A 19,030-nucleotide genomic window follows, 5' to 3' on the forward strand; every position below is an offset into this window, starting at 1 on the left:
GCCACAGGCCCACTTGGACGGAGAGGAAGAGAGGTGAGAGAGGAAGTGGGGGGTAAAGAGAAAAAGAGAGTGAGGGATGAAAAAGGAGGTTTAAAGGAAGAGAAGCGACAGAGTAATACATAGAGGAGGGAGAGCATCGTCTGATGTTATGTAATTTTATGGGAGAATAAGGGGTTTGACAAGCTTTGTAATGCATACACACACACACACACACACACACCATTAGCTATCGTGTATTTGTGTGGACGGGGAGAGGGTGCAAGGTTGCTGGTGTGAACAGACAACAAAACATTTCCTTGATCTAATTTTAGTTTTTGAAAAAAAAAGAGCCCAAATATTTACAAGAGCCTCTTTTCAGATTAAATGATCATTGATCTCCTTTCAGCTCTGTTTCAAAGTACCATGATTTTAACACACAGTTCTTGACACAGATAATCTCTGATTTAATATAAGTCACATCAATTGATGTAGCCATATGTACAGTATATTAAAGGTCACATATAATGTAAAATACACTTTACCATGTTTTTCTGACACTAGTATGTGTCCCTAGTCTGTCTACAAACGCCCCAATTATGAGAAAAGTCCGTCTTTTGCCTGCTCCACTTTTCAAAAGATGTGTGCTCAAACAGGACATTTTGAGATTTTCCCTTCACAGAGGGCAGTAACCCCTCCCCCAGGTGGGTGACACCCCCCCCCCCCCCCAGCTAGGTGTTCGTTCTGCCCTCTGAGTCTGTCTCTCACGGTAAATAATTGGGCATGGAGTGAGAAAGCCAGAGCCACCAAAGCCCTTCCAGCGAGGGGCGTGGTCAGACACAGCTCATTTACATTTAAAGCTACAGACACGGTAACGGCCTATTCTGAGCAGGTCTGAAATAGAGTTTATAGGCATTAAACAATACAGGATTAGAGAGGATTTATAACAAGAAACTTCACAGACATGTTTTGGGGAGCTCTGAGACTTATTTACAATTACAGAAGAGGAGGATAATATGTGACCTTTAAGAACAGTATAACTTTGATATCATAAAGGTATGTTTATTTCTATGAACTTTATTTTCTCTAAGGAAGGTACATGTGTGACTCCGTCATACAAAGCATGGCTCAAAGCAGACTTCTTTTCTTTTTAAAGTACATGAGTTAAAATGTATTTGTTAAAATATGTCTGACATGTTATTTATTGTTGTATTACTATTTTATTATACAAAAGTGAATCACTGTTTTAATACTCAATGATTTGTTAAGTAATAATATAACTATTGTGATATTGACATGTGCTATATTTTCCATCTGTTGCGTGCGTTTGTCTGGGAGTCAATATATAACACTGCATTAGTGAACATAAGCATGCTCACCACACTATGTCATCACTGGCTGCCTCTGCAGAGGCTTAGCTCCACTGTGTTTTATCTTTCCAAATTATTACTGAAGGATTTTCCAAATAACTCCTCCTGGAAAAAGGCGGGCTTTACAGCTCATCCTCCACGCCATGCTAGAAACGCATCTTTATCTTTCCTGTCTTTTTGTCTCCTGTGATCAGGCGACATATGTTTCCACACAGTAACAGGCTGTCAGCCAGATGATGTCACTGTCTGTCTGTCGCTCCATTTACCATCCTATCATTCTGCCCGACGAACTGTCTGTCTATCTGGGGAGGGCGAGGGGAGTCTCACAGTCAGCGCTACTAAATGGTGGAAACACAGACACACACACACACACTACACAACCGTCAACAGCAAAAGCCTTGAGGCTATGCAAGCGAGACGCAACAGAGCGGAATCCATCCATCCATACATCTACATTCAGGTCAGCATGTGTGTGTGTGTTTGTGTCAGTGTGTGTGTGTGTGTGTGTTTGTGTCAGTGTGTGTGTGTGTAAGAGTGGGCTTGTGTCACAACAATGCTTCCAATTTACAGTCAGGCTTTCTCTCTTTATCATTTCACTTCTCATCTGAAGCGACACAGAAGAGTTTAGTGTTCATACTTTTCTTCCAAAACGCTCTTCTTTTATCCTTTGGTCGATGCATTACTATAAATGCTGCCTGTCTTAGCCAGGACACTCTTCAAAAGGAGATTTTTATTCTTTCTTTCCCAGTTAAACAAAGGTTAAATAAAATAAAATAAAAATCCTATTTATTTAGATGTTACAAAATACATTTTCAGAAAGGTCCAGTATGTAAGATATCTACTGAATGAAATCCTAAAACGTGCTAAGTTGAAGCGCTGGCTTCTTTGACAACAATACAGCAGCCAGTATGTCCTCCTTCTGAGTTTTGATTCCGGACAAGATAGGCGGTTTTTACGACACCCCCACGCGGTCGTTTTGGGCGCCCCCTCGGTTTGCCAAGCAAACGGCTAACCAACAGGTGTTGCAGCGATGGAAGCGGGCAAGAGAAGTGGTTCAGATATAAATGATTCTACCTGACCTAAAAAGCCTCAGCATGTTGCTTCACGAGCAGAAACGTGCTCAAACTAAGATAAATATTGGAGATATTGCGCCTCAACTCTCGGCAGTAGGTGGAGACAGATCTCTCCAATGTTTTCAATATCGACTGCAGTACCAGTTTTAAACACTAGGTGTCAGAGTTACATATTGCTCCTTTAACTATTTGTGCCTTCACAGACATAACAGAAGCAATGAAAGCAGCTACAAGACTACAAGCTTGCTGCTCTTTGTTTGTAAATCACTACATGTTTCCGCTGTAGAAATAACAACAGAGTAATATGAGTGGAAGAGACAGGGACAGATAGCTGCTGTGTGTAGCAGAAACCACAAAGTCCATTATAGCCTACTGACGTTGAAATGCTAGTTCATCACAACAACAAAAACAGAACATCAACTGGAAGGTGACCAACAATATTGATGCTTATTTGATGTCACTATAAACCATCACACTAACAAAGACTGACCTGCAACAAGTATACCAGGTCTTATCAAACACTCCCTGTATTTCTATTCTAAAAGTGTTTTCCTGTTGAGAACAAAATAATGAGTAGTGTTGGTAATGTTCATGGGTCACTGTTAAATGTTTGTGTGTGTTTGTAGATATCTGTGTGTGTGGCTGCTGTCTCTGCATGCATCAAGAGCAGGAGGGAAAAAAAAAAAAAAAAACTTCTAGCGACAAAATCTATCACCTTAACATCTCAGGGAGCGTCGTTATCCTGTTACAAATGGCTCCCAGAGCGGCAGGCGTGTCAAGGATGAGAAATTTCACACACTGAGGCATACAAGCGCTGGAGTGTAAATTGTCACCGAAGCCTCTCTTCCATTTTTACATCACTGTCTGGCATCGGCAATGCCAGTTAAAGTGGAAATCCACTGGGAAACAAAAAAAAAACATAATTTGATTCTGCGATGTTCAACCAAGATTTATAGATAGGTGACCGCCATGACAGGAGCAATGAGACTGTAAAGCATGTCAGGTCATTTTTAACAGATTTTTTTTTTTTGTTCTGAATTCAGTCTTATGTTTTAAAGCTCCTGTGAGGAGTTTTTAGCTGACTATAATATTAATAGTGACCTTCATAATGAGACGACCATTAGAGGAAAGATGAATACTGTAGTTATTGTGTACGCCTGTAACCCTGCTGAGTAAAGGTGTCACATGATGGGATTAGCAGCGTTCTGTCCGAAACAGCCTTTAGAGTTGCACATGAGACATTTAGAATTAAAAAAAAGAGATAAGATTTGTTTTTGTCAGAAAATAGGATACATACATTATGTAAATGACAAGATCAGCCCAGTGACTTACTGTCCTGCTTTGTCTGCAGGAGTCACCAAAATCAACCAAATATGAAAGTTCCTCACTGGAGCTTTAATAGTAAATGGTAAATGGACTTGAGCTTGAGAGTACTTTTACACTGTATGTCACACCTACACATTCACACACTGATGACAGAGGCTGCTATGTAAAGTGTCCATCAGTATTAACTCATCACATTCAAACACATTCATATGCCGCAGATGAAGCACCAGGAGAAACTTTGGGTTAAGCGTCTTGCCCAAGGACACATAGGACATGTGGCTGCAGGAGATGGGGATCGAACCCGATCGGTTGAGAGACGACCGACTCTACAAGCTGAGCCACAGCCGCCTCGAGGTCTGCTCAGACTCTAGGAACTGAACATTCTATCTTCAGCCAATTATCAAGATAATAGCAAACGTTTTGTGGCTCATAGTTATTAGCAGAATATATGAATGTCTGACTATTGAGTTTTCGATGTGACTGAATAGCTTTGTTTCCCCTTACAATGAAAAATCCAGAGAACAAACTACCCACTGCTGAGCTACAGCCAGAGAGCCGCACTGTGATTGATAAGCACTTAAATGTTTCTGGTTGATTGGTGTGCTAATGGTTAGCATGCCAGCTACAGGAGTTAACCAAGCAGCTGTGTTGGTAGTGAATATTCCACCATGTCTCTATCGAGGTCTTTTGCATGGATGCAGTGTTGAACTCTGCTGTGAGATCAGAGCAGATTTGTAAAATGAAGCTCCAATGAAAGGTCTTCAGTTTCTAACTTCTAACTACATCTGTCTTTCTATTCATTTCCATCTTCCTTTTCTTCCCTTTTTCATCAGGAAATATGAGAAGAACTGAGTGTTTCAATGAAAAATATGCATTTAAATGAGCTCATTCATTTGAATGGACATTGAAATCACACTATTATCACTTGGGAACCATTTCAACTACGTCCTATCACACAATCTTAATGCATATAGCTTTTTTACATTTACTTTTTTTTTTTCAATTTACATTTGAATCCAGCAGGAATTAATTCAAAACTCTTTGAGATTGGGATTACTTTTGGAGCAGTTTTTATAATGACATAGTAAGTAATCAATGACCCCCTCATCCAGATCCACTGAGAGTGTAAGAAGGACAAAGCTGGTAACAGTATACAGAGAAGAACCGCAGATTATATGCTGCGCCACTGCATTGACTGTGAACATCACACACCGCCCTGAGATACATACACCTATTATTTCCAGCCGACATGCCTCACCTGCTTTCTCTCCCTCTGCCTGATCCTTTCTCTCCTCCACCTTTTTAATGCCTCGGCCTCTTAACTCGCCCTCTTCATCACGTTTTCTTCCTCTCTCTCTCTCTCTCTCTCTTTTAACAGCCTGAAAGATTACCTCCACATAGGCAGATAGAATTAAACGAACAATAGAGAGAGAGAGAGAGAGAGAGAGAGAGAGAGAGAGGAAAAAGAGCACAGATGGAAACAAAAATTAAAAGAAGCCAGAGAACAGTGTGTCTTCTTTGAACCGAAAAAAGGTACATGAAGTCCAGACAGGCGACCGAGTGGAGGAAACAACCCTCATCAAGGGTCTCAGGTGCAGGTTTGTGCGGATGTCTGCGATCTGAAGGGGCAGGGATGATTGAAGGAAGTGTAGAGACATTAAGATGTGGGTGCACAGGTGTAAGTGGAGCCCTGCCTATGTCTCATGCATGCATGAGTGAGGTCACAGGCTCACACATCCACACACGACTCTTCCCGTTCATTTCTCAGGTCTCTGTTGCATGACTCCATCGCAGCTAATGACTAATAAATAATGTGTATGCACACTTTCTTCCTTTCACTTGCTTACTCTTCTCATCTCATCTCTGTTTCTCGCTTTCAACCGACGCAAACACTCTGTTCTGTCTCCCTCTCCCACCCACTAAACATATGACCCCCCCCTCCCACAGCAGCAGAAACACACACACACACACACACACACACACACACACACACACACACACACACACACACACACACACACACACACACACACACACACACACACACACACACAGAGACTCACTCTTCACAGGAACAATCTGTCCTGTTAATGTGAGGTCGCAGCAGACCGTTTTTCCACTTATCAGCTCTCTGGATTTAAATAAAGCCCTATCACTGATACACAGTTGCCTGGAAACACAATAGGATGCATCAATAACAGGATTTACCCAGAAGCCTACAAGACCCCTTTAGATGTAAGATGTGTTGCCCCCTTTAGCGCGGCTGCCTCTCATTTATTGTGCCGTAAAGAGATTTTCAGGGATATCTCTATTGTGTGTTTGTATCCCTCTGTCAGAGCTGCCAACTTTCTCTTATTTCCCAGGAGTCCGGGTTATCTTTGCGATTCGATTTGAAATGATTTTCCGCAGGTTTTAATGGAACAAATTGGTCCGAATGGAGAATGTCATTCCCACCGGTGACAGGTGCCCTTTAGTTCTGATTTATCTTGAAACCTTGGCAGCCGTACCTTCACTTCTTTCTGATGTTTTTTTTTTGAAGATTTTTTTTTTTTTCACTTTCTTTTCTGATCTCAGCTGATGCATGAGCTCTGACGGCATTTAGAGGAAGTGCACCCGTGACCTTAGAGTCCAGGCGGGTCTTACATAACTGCAGCCCCCCCCTGGTTATGAGGCATTTCCTGGCACCAGCGATAAAAAACAATGAACGCATCTTCTTACTCTACTAAGAGCACTTTCTTCAATGAGGACTCCTAGGATTTTAAAGAAAAACATACAAGAGGATGCGGGATGCTGAGATTAGCCCGATGTAATCGCACAATGGGATAAGAGTCGTTTCTTAACTGACTGAAGAAACCTAACAGCACAGAAAGTACGCTGTTTTTCTGTTATTATAAGGAGGCCGTCAAAACGTCCATCTCCATTTTACTCAAAACAAACCAGTCAGGAACAATAGAGGTGGGACACAAAAATTGACATGGAAATATATTGTCATCCTGATACATTGTCATGTGATACAATTACTAAACCACTGGTGCCGAATCTTGATATTTTAATTCAAAAACTCATGATGCTCTCAACAGATTTCTCAGCTGTTTAGACTCATCGTGCACTACTCCAATAAGGTGGCGCTTATGACATACACGAGGGTAAAGTGAATAGAAGTTAAATGGCCAAAGAAGAATTTAAATTTGGATACAAAAAGAAGATAAAGACACCGGGATGTAGTAGGACAACAGTGAAAAGTGAGTTTAAAGTTAAAGGATGAAGCATGAAGCATGAGAAGAGGTGATAGTGACTTTTACTGAATCAACATATGAATCCTGCACCTTCACTTTTTAGGGTTAACTTTATATTCTTCAGTTAATCAGATACTGTAATGTATCATAACACGAGTGTCTTGCAGTCTATATTATGATGTCTCGTGATGGTTCAATCTGCTTGTCTGTGTCTGCTCTACTGTACTGCATAGTCTGTTTCACAGTGTTGTTTGTATCATGTGTGTGATTTCCTAAAAGCCTTACAAGGGAAAAGGACTGCAAATTAGCCAGTCCTACATATGTTGCACCGGTTGCACTTTAACTAGATGTAACAAAGCCGACACAAATGACAAATACACTAATAAATAAATAAATAGAATTATTGTTAACTTGAGCCACATATCACTTATTATAACAAATCATATCTTATATTTTGTTTTGTATATATTTAGTGGTATTGTATCATATCATACTCTATGGTATCATATCTTATCATACTGTATCATATCATATGTATTGTATCGTATCATTCCATTTCACATCATATCGTATTGTATTGTATGGCATTGTATCGCATCACATGGTATCATAGTGTATTGTAAGGTATTGTATCTTATCGTATCGTACTATATTTTATTGTACTGTATCCTTTCATAACATATCGTATTATATTGTGTCATATCGTAGCGTATTATATTTTATCCTATTTTATCATATGAGCCATCCTGCAATATCCATCCCATCTAATAATACCTAAATAAAAGTTGAATCCAGGGAATCTTAGAGGTCAATTATTATAACTGTTCTCAGGTTGTGTTTCATATGAATATTCATTTTAATTTACAACAAAATAAAAAGGTCTCAGTAGGTCACAGCTGAGGTGGAACAGTTACCTTATTTGGACAAAAGACCAGAAATCAATTTCTCACTGTTAGAGCTCATTCTTTAATGTATGTTAACAGTTAGAAAAACCTTTTTATCTGCTAGAAGACCTACAGGACAGCTCTGTTCATGTAAAAATAGTTTTATTCTGATTATATGAGCTAATATTTGTTGAGTCTAAAGCCATAGCCACTTAATCTCGTTTCCCCCTTTTACTATAAGATCATCATTGTTTCCATGAGAATGTGTCTCTGTTTTATAAAACTAAATGAATAAATCATGGATTAAATTCACACAGCTCTGTAAGAGGTAATGAGATACGCTAGGTTACATATTAGCATTAGAAGATAATCATCTGAGCGCCTCTGATATCTGCCTCTCTGTTGGTTTTCTGCCCAGATACAGGAGAGGCAAATAGGAAGATGGCAGGATGCCTGCACAAATCTAGCAGGGCGTATAATGGGAGTGAAATTTCCCTTGGTGGTCTTCCTGGTCATTCAGAATGTGTTCATGTCAAACCAACCAGCCCTGTTAATATGAATAGAGAGGAAAACCCCACTGAGAATGTATTTGGTTGTTTTTAATAATGAAAATACAGTTAACAGTAATGTCTCTGCTAATGATGCCACAATGCTATTAATAACACTTCTGATGCACCTGTGCTACTTTGACTCTGTTTATAAAGGTGGCTGCTACAGGACAGGAGCCCCCTTCTCATGCAGACTTTGAGTTTCATTTCTTCTTCAATGATCCCTCCATTAACCTAAAAGCTGACATTATTACCAATTTAAAGCTAGATTGCAGAAAATCATGCAAATAATGGATGTTTTGATTATGTCATTGAGTCATTGTTATGTCCGATCATTAGAAAAACCTAGAAAAAATAAGGCCTCCTGGCTGACATTAGTACCCTCTGCCTGGCTCTCATCAGAATCAAGTTTGTTAACAAGTACGTGTTGGGGTTAAAGCTCATATCCAGCTCCATCCTTTTCTTCTAATTTCTTTTCTGGGGTACTTAATTTGTGCAGGTCCTGGAATGGCTATACTGATTGGCGACATAACTGGCATGAAAGTTAAGTTCACTGCCAAGGCGTTGGCATTTTAAGAAGAGGGGGTTTACATTTTGAAACAGGCTACAAGTTACTGAAACAACAAAAAATAAAATGTGTGTTTTTGTCACTTTCAAGAGGTTAGGGTGAGCATTAGGTCTAAAATAAAACGTGTTCATTGTTGCTTAAAAATGAGGATGGACCATGTTTTTTTGTAAACCTCCATGGTCCGTCCCCACGTGATTGGGCCCCAGAAAGCATTCACCTTTATCCCCCCTTATGGGCGGCCTTGCCTACACCTAAAAAACCAGTAAACGTTTGCTAAGCTGAGGCAGTTTTAGAAAGATTGTTGTTTGGGTTAAAATACTTCAAGGAACGTTTTAGAAGAACAAGGTTAAGTCACGTTATTTGACTCAAACAATCCCACCTTGGATCACACACAGAACATCAGCGGGGGTTTCCTGTATTGGTGTGTGTGTGTGTGTGTGTATGTGTGTGTGTGTGCTTGGTGAGCAATGCAAATGAGTGTGAGTATTGAAGTGAACAAGATTTGCATAATCCATCACGTAAAAGTGAGTCATGGAGTCTTACCTTGACATAGAGCTGCTGGAACTCCTCCAGGTTGAGGCGGCCGGTGGGGCAGTCCTTCAGGAAACCCTTGTACCATTGCTTGAGCTCATGTTCATTAAACTCTGTGTTCTTCACCAGGTCCTCCATCACTTCAGGGGTCAGCTTGCTGTTCTGTTTCCCCATTTTGCCTGAAAACAGGAAAGAGACACAGACACATCAAGAATGATGTTCTTAATCATCTTACAATTTATAGACGGCCTTCTTTGTTAGGTACCTGTTGTCAACTCTCATTGTCTCTTGTACATATGTCATCACATCATCATGTCGTCAAGTCATCACATCATCACCCAACTATCACGTCGTAAAACTGGATTGTTGTTGTGGGTTAGTTGTGGGTTTTATTCAACTGACTGAATATTTGCGTCTGCCTGAATTTCAAGTAAACACTGGACCACTGCATCAGACCAACATGAACCCATTTGCTGCTATCGTTTAAAATGATTGTAGCATCAGTTAGGCTATATGTCATGTCCACGTTGTGTACCAATGTTTGTCCTTGTGCATGCCAAAGCCCGCCTCTTCCAACCCTGCAAGGGCCAAGGAAGTGCTTGAGAACAGACGGGAGCACTCACACTAGTCAAACGAACTGAACTTTGGAGATGAAGCGTGCTCAGGTAAAAAACATATTGCCTAGTGTGAGTGTGCCCGAAGTCTGAAAGCAGTTTTCAAACAGGGATTTATAAAGACTGGGTTACAAGAGAACTCGAAAAATGGGAAAAAACAAATCTCAATTTCAACATAAGCTTTAAAAATGTCATGTGAGGACTTGGAACGTGTTCACATGGCTGAAAATAAGTCCTGTAACATCAGTTCTTCTTGGATATTTGGGTCAGTTGGTAAGACATGCAACTTGTCTTTTTTTGGCGCCCTTTGAGCAGCTGCTCGCCCTAGTTTGGCTCGTTTGTTGTTGAGTCACTTTCAGAAGAGCTTTGAACCCTTAAAATACTTCATGAGGATTAGCATTACACTGTATGTTATTATTGTTATGTTGTTATAATACAGATTGAATGATACATGTCTACAGCTGTACTTCATATTGTTCTTTTTTAATACGTAAAAACCTACTTTCTCTGAAAAGAAGCAAACAAAAACGTCCCCATTTGGCATCAGATTCTTCAAATGTTTTTCGAAAAGGTTTGCGTCTTCCCTCTGATCAAGCCCTGAGCTCATTTCTTTCCAGATGGTGAGTATTACCTTACCTTTTCAATAATGCTCTTTAGATTTGCAAAAATGGTAATAATGACATTTTAAATCCATTGACCAGATGTGGCTATTTTAGAGAAACTTAAGTGTGCTTTAGTGTTTAATGACCCTTCATTTCTCCACTGGAGCTGTTCGCATCCAGCTGCCTCTGCAGATCGCTGATGTGTCTGCACAGTGCTGATGCTACCACTTTACGGCCTTGATTAGTTCATTAAACAACCTGTAATTATGATAATTTGGAAAAGATGGTACGAGTTTTTGGAGCCTTCCTTCTCTTACTCTCTGCTGAGATGTTTTATTAGACTTTATTAGCTTGAAAAGACCAAGAGAGATACGAGGCAGCAACAGCATGTGTGGTGCCAATCTGTCTCTGTGTGCACAGTGTGAGGCGAGGAGACTCAGGCAGGCATCCAAGAGGTGCTGCAGTCATATACCGAGCGCCTGCCATGCTGCGCCGCTTTTTGGAAAGGTCCCTTTAAAGGTGCTTCTCTAAGGTGACTATATTTTGAAAGGACACTATAAGTTTGGGAGATTGATTTTGTGCCTTCAAGGTTGAAACTGGATTCAATTTATTTCAATATGCTTTGAATCTCAACAATGCAGGGACCTGAGGCTCACCTGGAACATACAATGCATCACTTTTCTGCCCTTTTTATTTGGCAGAGTTCCATTTTTTGTGGTGAAGTAATGTGATTGTGAGCAGGGACTTTTTCAATTCTCTTCATTAAAAAACTCAACATGTAGCTCTGAAGTTGACAGCCAGAGAGAAACATTTTTTTTTCAAAGCATTGTGCATGTATGTTGAATTTTCATTATCAGGGCTCGATCACGTCATGAAGTTGCTCAAGAAACTAACTTGCAGCAACCAACAGTCGTGTCCCCAAAGTCAGATGATATTAAACACAACGCCACGTCATTTTTCCAAAATGGTAGCGACTGAATAAGTACAGTTCAATAATGTAAAAACACAATAAAAGAAAGTGTTTCTCTCCTTCATCATTTAGCATGTGAGGGAGTCGATTAACCAATTACCTCGAATCACACTGCTAGTCAAGTACAAGTACTAGTTACTTACACTAATTATTAATATTTTGATGAATTCAGGCCCGCAATACCAGTCAAATGATGTGAGTGAGCTGTAACGCAGCCGCCCGCCACTAGCAGGGGCAGTAGCTCCTGTTATTGGCTGCTGCCATACTGTTCTACTTCCTGGATGTAAACCAGCACAGTGGCATCCCGTAGTGGTTTGGCAGTATTTTGAGCAAACGGAAATCAGTAAATGAAGGTTGACTTGCAAGAAGGGCCGCTGCTCAGCAAATGTTAGCAACACATTTGGTTAACGTTAGCCAATTTGACACTGTTTTCTGCTGTGATCCTGTGTTAACCATGTTTAACTGATTGTGCTCAGGGTTTTCTGAGTGTCATCTTATCTTTGGACTATTTGTGTAGTCTGAATTTATATTCGAGAGGGAAATTAATCGCTAGGAACATCCCTACTCTATATACAACTCGTTTTTTTGCTTTTAGCTTAGCATAAAAACAGCAAACAGGAAACAATGGTTTAGTTTGAAGGACTTGTTTGAAGTTAGAGAACAACATGTTTACTTCTAGTGTGGGCTTAGGTAAGCTGGCTTCTTGCAACAGCTTCATCCATAATGTGCAGACAAGACAATGGTACCAATCCATTTATCATGGGCAAGAATGCAAGTTAACTTTTCTAAATGCAAATAAACTTTTCTTAGTGTGTGTGTGTGTTTGTGTGTGGTAGCTGATCTAATTTGGATTTCTAGTGGAAAGAGTGACCTAAAAAAAGAAAATAATAATCCATCTTCCTAAAAATGCCCTTCAGAACTTTCCCCAGCAGATGATACCGTGCCTACATTATCATTTGGAAACTATTGGTCTGAGGCAGATGAATTTACTTTGCCCTGAAATCACATTTTCCCTCAGCTTGACCGCAGCTTATTAAGAGATTTAAGATTTATGGTGTACAAAATCAAGTTAGGACGAGCCAGGCTTCTACTGCCAGTCAATTAAATGGAAAATACAGCAAATAAATATTCATTTATAACCAATTAAGTCACTGCAGGTATGTCAAAGGCTACAGTTTATTGTCTGTGAGGGAGCCTGGGATAAAAAGGGACAAGAGCTGCTGTATCTCATCCCTCTGGACCTGAAGTCAGGTCTCTTGCACATTTCTGATGACTTCAGGGATGAGCAGCGTTTTAGATCTGTGTTTGTCTGAAAGAGATCCCAGACTCCTATTGTTCATTTTTAAAAGGCTATTTTTTATTGCTTTGTGACTTTAAAATACATAAAAATATAAACCTCTCAGCTCAGGGAGCCATGGTTATAAACGCGACATCACATAGAGCTGATATAATGGTGTCTGAGCTACCATGTAAGGGTCTTTAATTGATTTGAGACACTTTGATCCATAAAGCCAAAGAGCTATAACGTCCCATGATTCCACAGACCTTCCTCTTCCTTTCCATGAACAGTTAGGCACATTGAGCAAGGACTCAATGTGTTAGTTATGACTGCGATCCGGCAATATGAGCACATAACAGAGTTCAGATAAAAACCCTGTGTTAGTCAAATAGGGCCTTTTCAGGAGTAGAGAAAAGCAGTATTGTGTAAATGTGACCCGCAGGGCTTTTTAAGTGCATTCGTTTTCTTGTGAAAAGCGGAGCAAGTTGTCAGTTTTCTTATTCATAACTGACCCTCTTATCCTTCAACTACAGTTTACAAGTCTAGAAATGTTTACAGAGATTTCCAATAGTGGCAATAATCATGAAGCTGGAGTGGATCAGCACAGCAGCAAAACTCAAGCTGACAAAATGTCCTTTGTTGAGGTTTTTTCCAGTTGAAAATAAAATCGTCTGACTCATAGCATTCAAAAATGTCTCATTGATATTAAAAAAGTGACGCTGCAGCATTCACTGAAGGGATCATAACTCTGACAGGCCCTTGAACAAATTCCTTCAATTCAATATTTTTTCTTCAGCCAACATTAGTGGATGACAGTTTGAATTGCACCAATGATTTCTGTTTTTAGAGGTATCTGACTTGGACTTGTTGAAAGGGTACTACAGTTTGTTAGCACTTCATGTTCCATAATGTTGGAGGACTCATGAGATCCTGACTTTTAGTCACTCTTAGGAGTCAAGATCAGTAGGCAACCTCAGGGCTAGCAAATTGAAGTGCAGAAACGTAAGTGGCTGCTAAAGTGAGTCGGTCCTTAGAACACACGGTCAACCTCTGATGTTGAAAAATGAAGTTAATGTGGAAGTGCAAAATCCTGCAGGGGGGGGGGGATTTTTTTTGTAAACACAGCCGTTTTGATTTTAAGAGTAATGCGAGTTATGCATAGTTAGGCAAGAGGCTGACATGATTGACAGGTGGGCCGAGGTAACGGTTTGTCAAGAGGCTCAAAACCCGCCTCAGCTCCAGCTCTCAGCCTGTTGTTAGGTTGACTGATAGTTAGACTGAGACAGCATTACCAGCATGGAGGCTGCTGCCGATGAGCCTTTTTTGATACAAGTGGAGGCTGGGCTCTGATGAAAAAGGTTGGTAACCTCTGACATAGAGTGACAAGTGTGTGCTGCTTATTGTCTACAGTTGTCAAATCAGTTCATTTCAGCTGCTGAACTACAAATCTAAGCTGTGTCAGTGCCGTTGGTGCCTTTTGGAAAACTGATCTAATGAATATTGGACTAACACAGTATAGCGCTTGCTTTTGCAGTTATAGTGTATTATAATAAACCTTTCAAGAATCCTGTGCTCCAGCTGTTTATGAAGAGTTATATTAGAATACTAATTTAATATGTGCTAATAAGCAGCAATCTATGTCCAAGCTGTTAACGTGTTCATTGTGTCTAATACATTTATGTCTGGAAGACAGAGTTTGAAAAGTCAGGATTCCAGGTGGCTTTGGCAACATCAAAGACAGCAGACTTTTTAATATTCAAGTCATTTTGGTCCATTGATCCCTCCTGCTGTCCCAGCAGACATCTGTGCGACTGTGAAGCAAGTTTTCTGCATTTAAAAAACTCCTTTTATAGTCTTTTCTAGAAACATCTGCTTCATTATCATAATAAAATGTCACTCTGTGGTAAACACTGTGATTAACTAACTAATCTGCCAGACAAATGAACAGTCTAGGACCGTATAAATTCATATTTATTTAGCGTTAGACAACCGCTTGATACTTGATGGAACACATCCCCAAAGTACGCCCCCTATACCCCATAATGCACAAAACACACGAGCCAGCTAGAAGTTATGAGTTGTCTAGTCCCGTCCCTAGCTTTTAGTTCTAAAAGGAAACACATGTGCAGGAATACATCGCCTTCTGCTAGCCATTTCATGGGAACATGAAGTTGTTGAAATGTTTGTAAAATTGTTTAAAGATTTTTTTTTTTTTTTTTTTACAAAAGTGAATGCAAGAGTAACATGCTTTAAAAGCAGCCCCTTCTAATAACAATCAAAACAAGATTGTGTAAAGGATTAAACTGGCCCTGATTCGGATTCTGAATCACTTCATGCTTCAGGACCAGAATTTTGCGCTTTGCTGTAATGGTGTGTAGAAGTCATTCCCCCGTTAAACCAGAGTCCAGACACCAATACCTGCTAATAGAAGTCACCAAAAATAAGGAGCACCCACTTCTTGGATGGCCTCTTATACTTGGCCATACAAGAAGCCATATTATGTAACATTTGCAAGTTAAAATCTTTAAAAAGGCACCACAACACAACGGTTTTATGGAGGTTGCCTCTTGACACTGATCAGATTCTTCTATATAAGTAGAGAGACTCTGCAGCAATCCTTATGGGTTAAAAACAAAATAGGTCTAAATGTGACAATGAAGACCTGGCCCCCTCCTCTATCTAAAGGGATTGAAAACATCCTGTTACATGAGAGAAGACTCTCTAAGTGCTGCAGTGAAACTGAGGAGGCAGTGCGCTCCCACAGCAAGTTGCCAACACTTTAATGTTACAATCCTGGCTGTCAGAGAAGATGGGCTGTGCCTGAAGACTGAAGCTGCAGCAGGAGACTGATGTGTCTCAGGAGAGATGTGAGCACAAGGCGGATAACAGCCTCTGCATTACATCACTGTGCAGATGTGTGTGCATGTGTGTGTGTGTGTGTGTGTGTGTGCTGTAGACTGTGCATGAATGGAAAGGTTACAGTTGTGTATCTCATACAAGTCAAATATGCAGCAAGCACATGCACTTTGACTCTGTGTGTCTGTGATGTTTCTGAATCTGTGAGCACATTGCATTCCAGGACAGCAGAAGTCATTAAGAATGGAGCTGCATTTCAAGGCCCTAAAAGCACATTATGAGCAAACTGTCTGCGCATGTGATGTCGAAGTGGACACACATGGAAACCTCTGAGGAGTTCATGCATGTTGTGGAAAGCCTCTCATATGGTACTAAATGTTGATGCACTAACTGGTATGTTCACAGCATGCACACACCACATCAAAATACAACTGTTACACGTGTCTCGGTCTTCTTTCCTGCATGCAACAAGACAGAGCTGCACCTCGTCCGACTCCTTACATCCAGAGCACCTTTTCCACATCATACAGGTCCAAGCCTTGTTTAAACTGACAAAACTATCTTATTTATTAAGAAGCAAATACTTCAACTCATTGTGAAAGAATTTATCTTAAGTGTTGAATTCATGGTGTGAAAACAAGCAAACCGACACTTAAATAAGTCACACGTTTTTTTAATACCTGCACCCCCGCAGCTCACTCTATATAAAACGTGCAACTGCACAACCTTTAAAGTGACGCAAGTCAAAACAAGGTGCGGCAGGGCAGTTTTATATCCTCTTCCTACACTGTTTTTTTACACATTTGAAAGATAGTTACCTTGTGCCTTACAGAGTTGAAAGAGGGTTACTATGGCCACACGCCAGGAAGGATTCTTTGTTTTCATTTCCAATGCCTTCAACAACTTTCATTTCTCAGAGCTGTGTAAGAGCTCCTCTTATCTGCTCTGCTCACGGTCAGCCTTGTACTGGAACCAATGAGGCGTAGGATTAAGTAAAAGCTATCTGTATGTGTCAAACAACTAAATGTCTCTCCACACAGCAATCTTATTGATTGCGATAATTGTGAAATTCCTTCGACATTCTTCAGCTCACTTGGTTACATTTTACGGTCCCTGCAACAGGAGGGGAAGTGCATCAGACGAATGTAAGACCGGAAAAGGGATAAATTCAAGGAAAGTGATGTGAGAGTAATCAGGGTGTGATTTGAGAACGATGTAAGAGCATGACACTCTTGTTAGCACAAAACAGTGAACACCCCGCCCCCTGTCAGCTCTTAATTGTGTGCATGTTGATGTTTTTTTTTTACATCTACAGGGTGTATTTCACACTTTGTTCATATATAGATCTAAAAGGGGGCAGAGGCTGGGACAAACCCTCCGGGGCAGTCTGCAGTGCAATGCAGAGCAGAGCACCATGCTGACTCCAAACCTGAGTCATAGCCCTTTGTCTCCAAGTCCACCAAGGCCATGGCAGAGCCAAATGGGGGGGAAAATCCTTGCTTTAGTTACACATCAGCACACAGGTGCGGGATGCTGGAAATATATATCGTGAAATGAGTAATTTATACAGACCTGTGACAACCAGCAGACCTGCCCCTGAGCCAGGCGGTGGCTGTTACATAACACTGTCCCTCCACCATCATTTGCCAACAGGGGATGACCTTGAGAGGCAGGCAGAGCCCCGGCAACAATAGGAACAATGGTTAATGGTTTTGGCAAATCTGGTATCTGGTAACAGGGTGTGTGTGTGTGTGTGCAGAAGAGGTGTTAGTATAATCAGCATGGTGGTGCAGTTGCAAGGGGTGTGTTAATGCCTGCTTGATTTGCAGAGGTACCCTGAGGATGGTGAGGATTAATGAGACACACCACACCCCCATCTCACTTCTGCACACACACACACACACACACACACACACACACACACACACACACACACACAGAGAGAGAGAGAGAGACACAAGCACACACACTCTCAGCCCCTATACCAAACTACACTGGGATACATCACACCACATCGTGCCATGTCGTGCCAAGCGCAGACATCCCACGCAAAGACATTTTTTTTAATCGATATAAAAAATCCCACAGCGCTGCGTCGAGCAGCATGAATCAACGGTGCTGATTTGTCCGTCTTCACACTTTAGTTGTTGAATCAAAAGCCTGTTGTTCGTCTGTGTGTGTGTGTGTGTGTGTGTGTGTGTGTGTGTGTGTGTGTGTGTGTGTGTCTGTGTGTGTGTGTGTGTGTGTGTGTGTGTGGGGTGTGTGTGTGTGTGCATGCATGTGTTCTTGTATAGGCAGAGTAAACCAGAGCAAGACACAACCATGTTAATCTGAAGATAAATCGCATTTCTTCGTGCAAAACGTGCAAATGTTGCACAAAACGGTACATCTATTTTAATGAAAAATGAGATGTGCAGTTGTCATCAGCCTCTCATTAATACGGACACCAATACATCCATCAATACTTGGTGTGAAATGAAGCGCATGACGCACCAGGTTGCATCATGTAGGACAATGTGCAAAACACACGTTATCCATGCACATGATAAAAACTCAAACATATTGATACAGAGCATGAATCTTACCTTGCGAGAGTGAGGAGTGAACGGGAGAAGTCCGGTCTGCTGTCTGGACTGGTCAAAATAAAACCCTGCGAGGACGGAAAAAGACGCGATTTAAACGTATGAAGATGCTCTTCTGTCGAGCTTAAGATTTGTGTCGTGCGATTTGTCTTGATCTCTTTTGTGTTATTGTTTTATTTCTCTTGCGGGAGGAGAGTCGGACTCGACTGATAGTAAAGCGGTGTGGGTCAGGATGATGCTGCTGAACACACACTGCTGCTGAAGCACTGAGAGGAGGAGACAGAGACAGGCAGGGAGAGAGAGAGAGAGCGAGGGGGGAGAGAGAGAGATAGTGTCAGAGAGAGAAAGGGGAGAGAGAGAGTGTCAGAGAGAGAGAGGGGGGGAGAGAGTGTCAGAGAGAGCGAGGGGGGAGAGAGAGAGATAGTGTCAGAGAGAGAGAGAGAGAGGGGAGAGAGAGAGCGTCAGAGAGAGAGAGGGGGGAGAGAGAGAGTGTCAGAGAGAGAGAGAGAGAGAGAGATAGTGTCAGAGAGAGAGAGAGAGAGGGGAGAGAGAGAGTGTCAGAGAGAGAGAGAGAGAGAGGGGGGGAGAGAGTGTCAGAGAGAGAGAGAGAGAGAG

General features: G+C 41.1%; 1 protein-coding gene across 1 annotated transcript in view; it reads right to left on the minus strand.

Moving 5' to 3' along the window:
• Positions 1-18,684, minus strand: part of vsnl1a (visinin-like 1a) — a 38,159-nt gene extending 19,475 nt beyond the window's left edge. Inside the window, exons 1-2 of the mRNA XM_061052561.1 lie at positions 18,419-18,684; positions 9,525-9,691 (exon numbers count right to left, since the gene is read on the minus strand). Coding sequence (XP_060908544.1) covers positions 9,525-9,686 — 162 coding nt within the window. The 5' untranslated portion in view covers positions 9,687-9,691; positions 18,419-18,684. The remainder of the gene's footprint in view (positions 1-9,524; positions 9,692-18,418) is intronic.
• Positions 18,685-19,030: the final 346 nt, after the last annotated feature.

Source organism: Labrus mixtus, chromosome 12 (genome assembly GCF_963584025.1).
Source record: "Labrus mixtus chromosome 12, fLabMix1.1, whole genome shotgun sequence".
NCBI classification, from domain to species: Eukaryota; Metazoa; Chordata; class Actinopteri; order Labriformes; family Labridae; genus Labrus; species Labrus mixtus.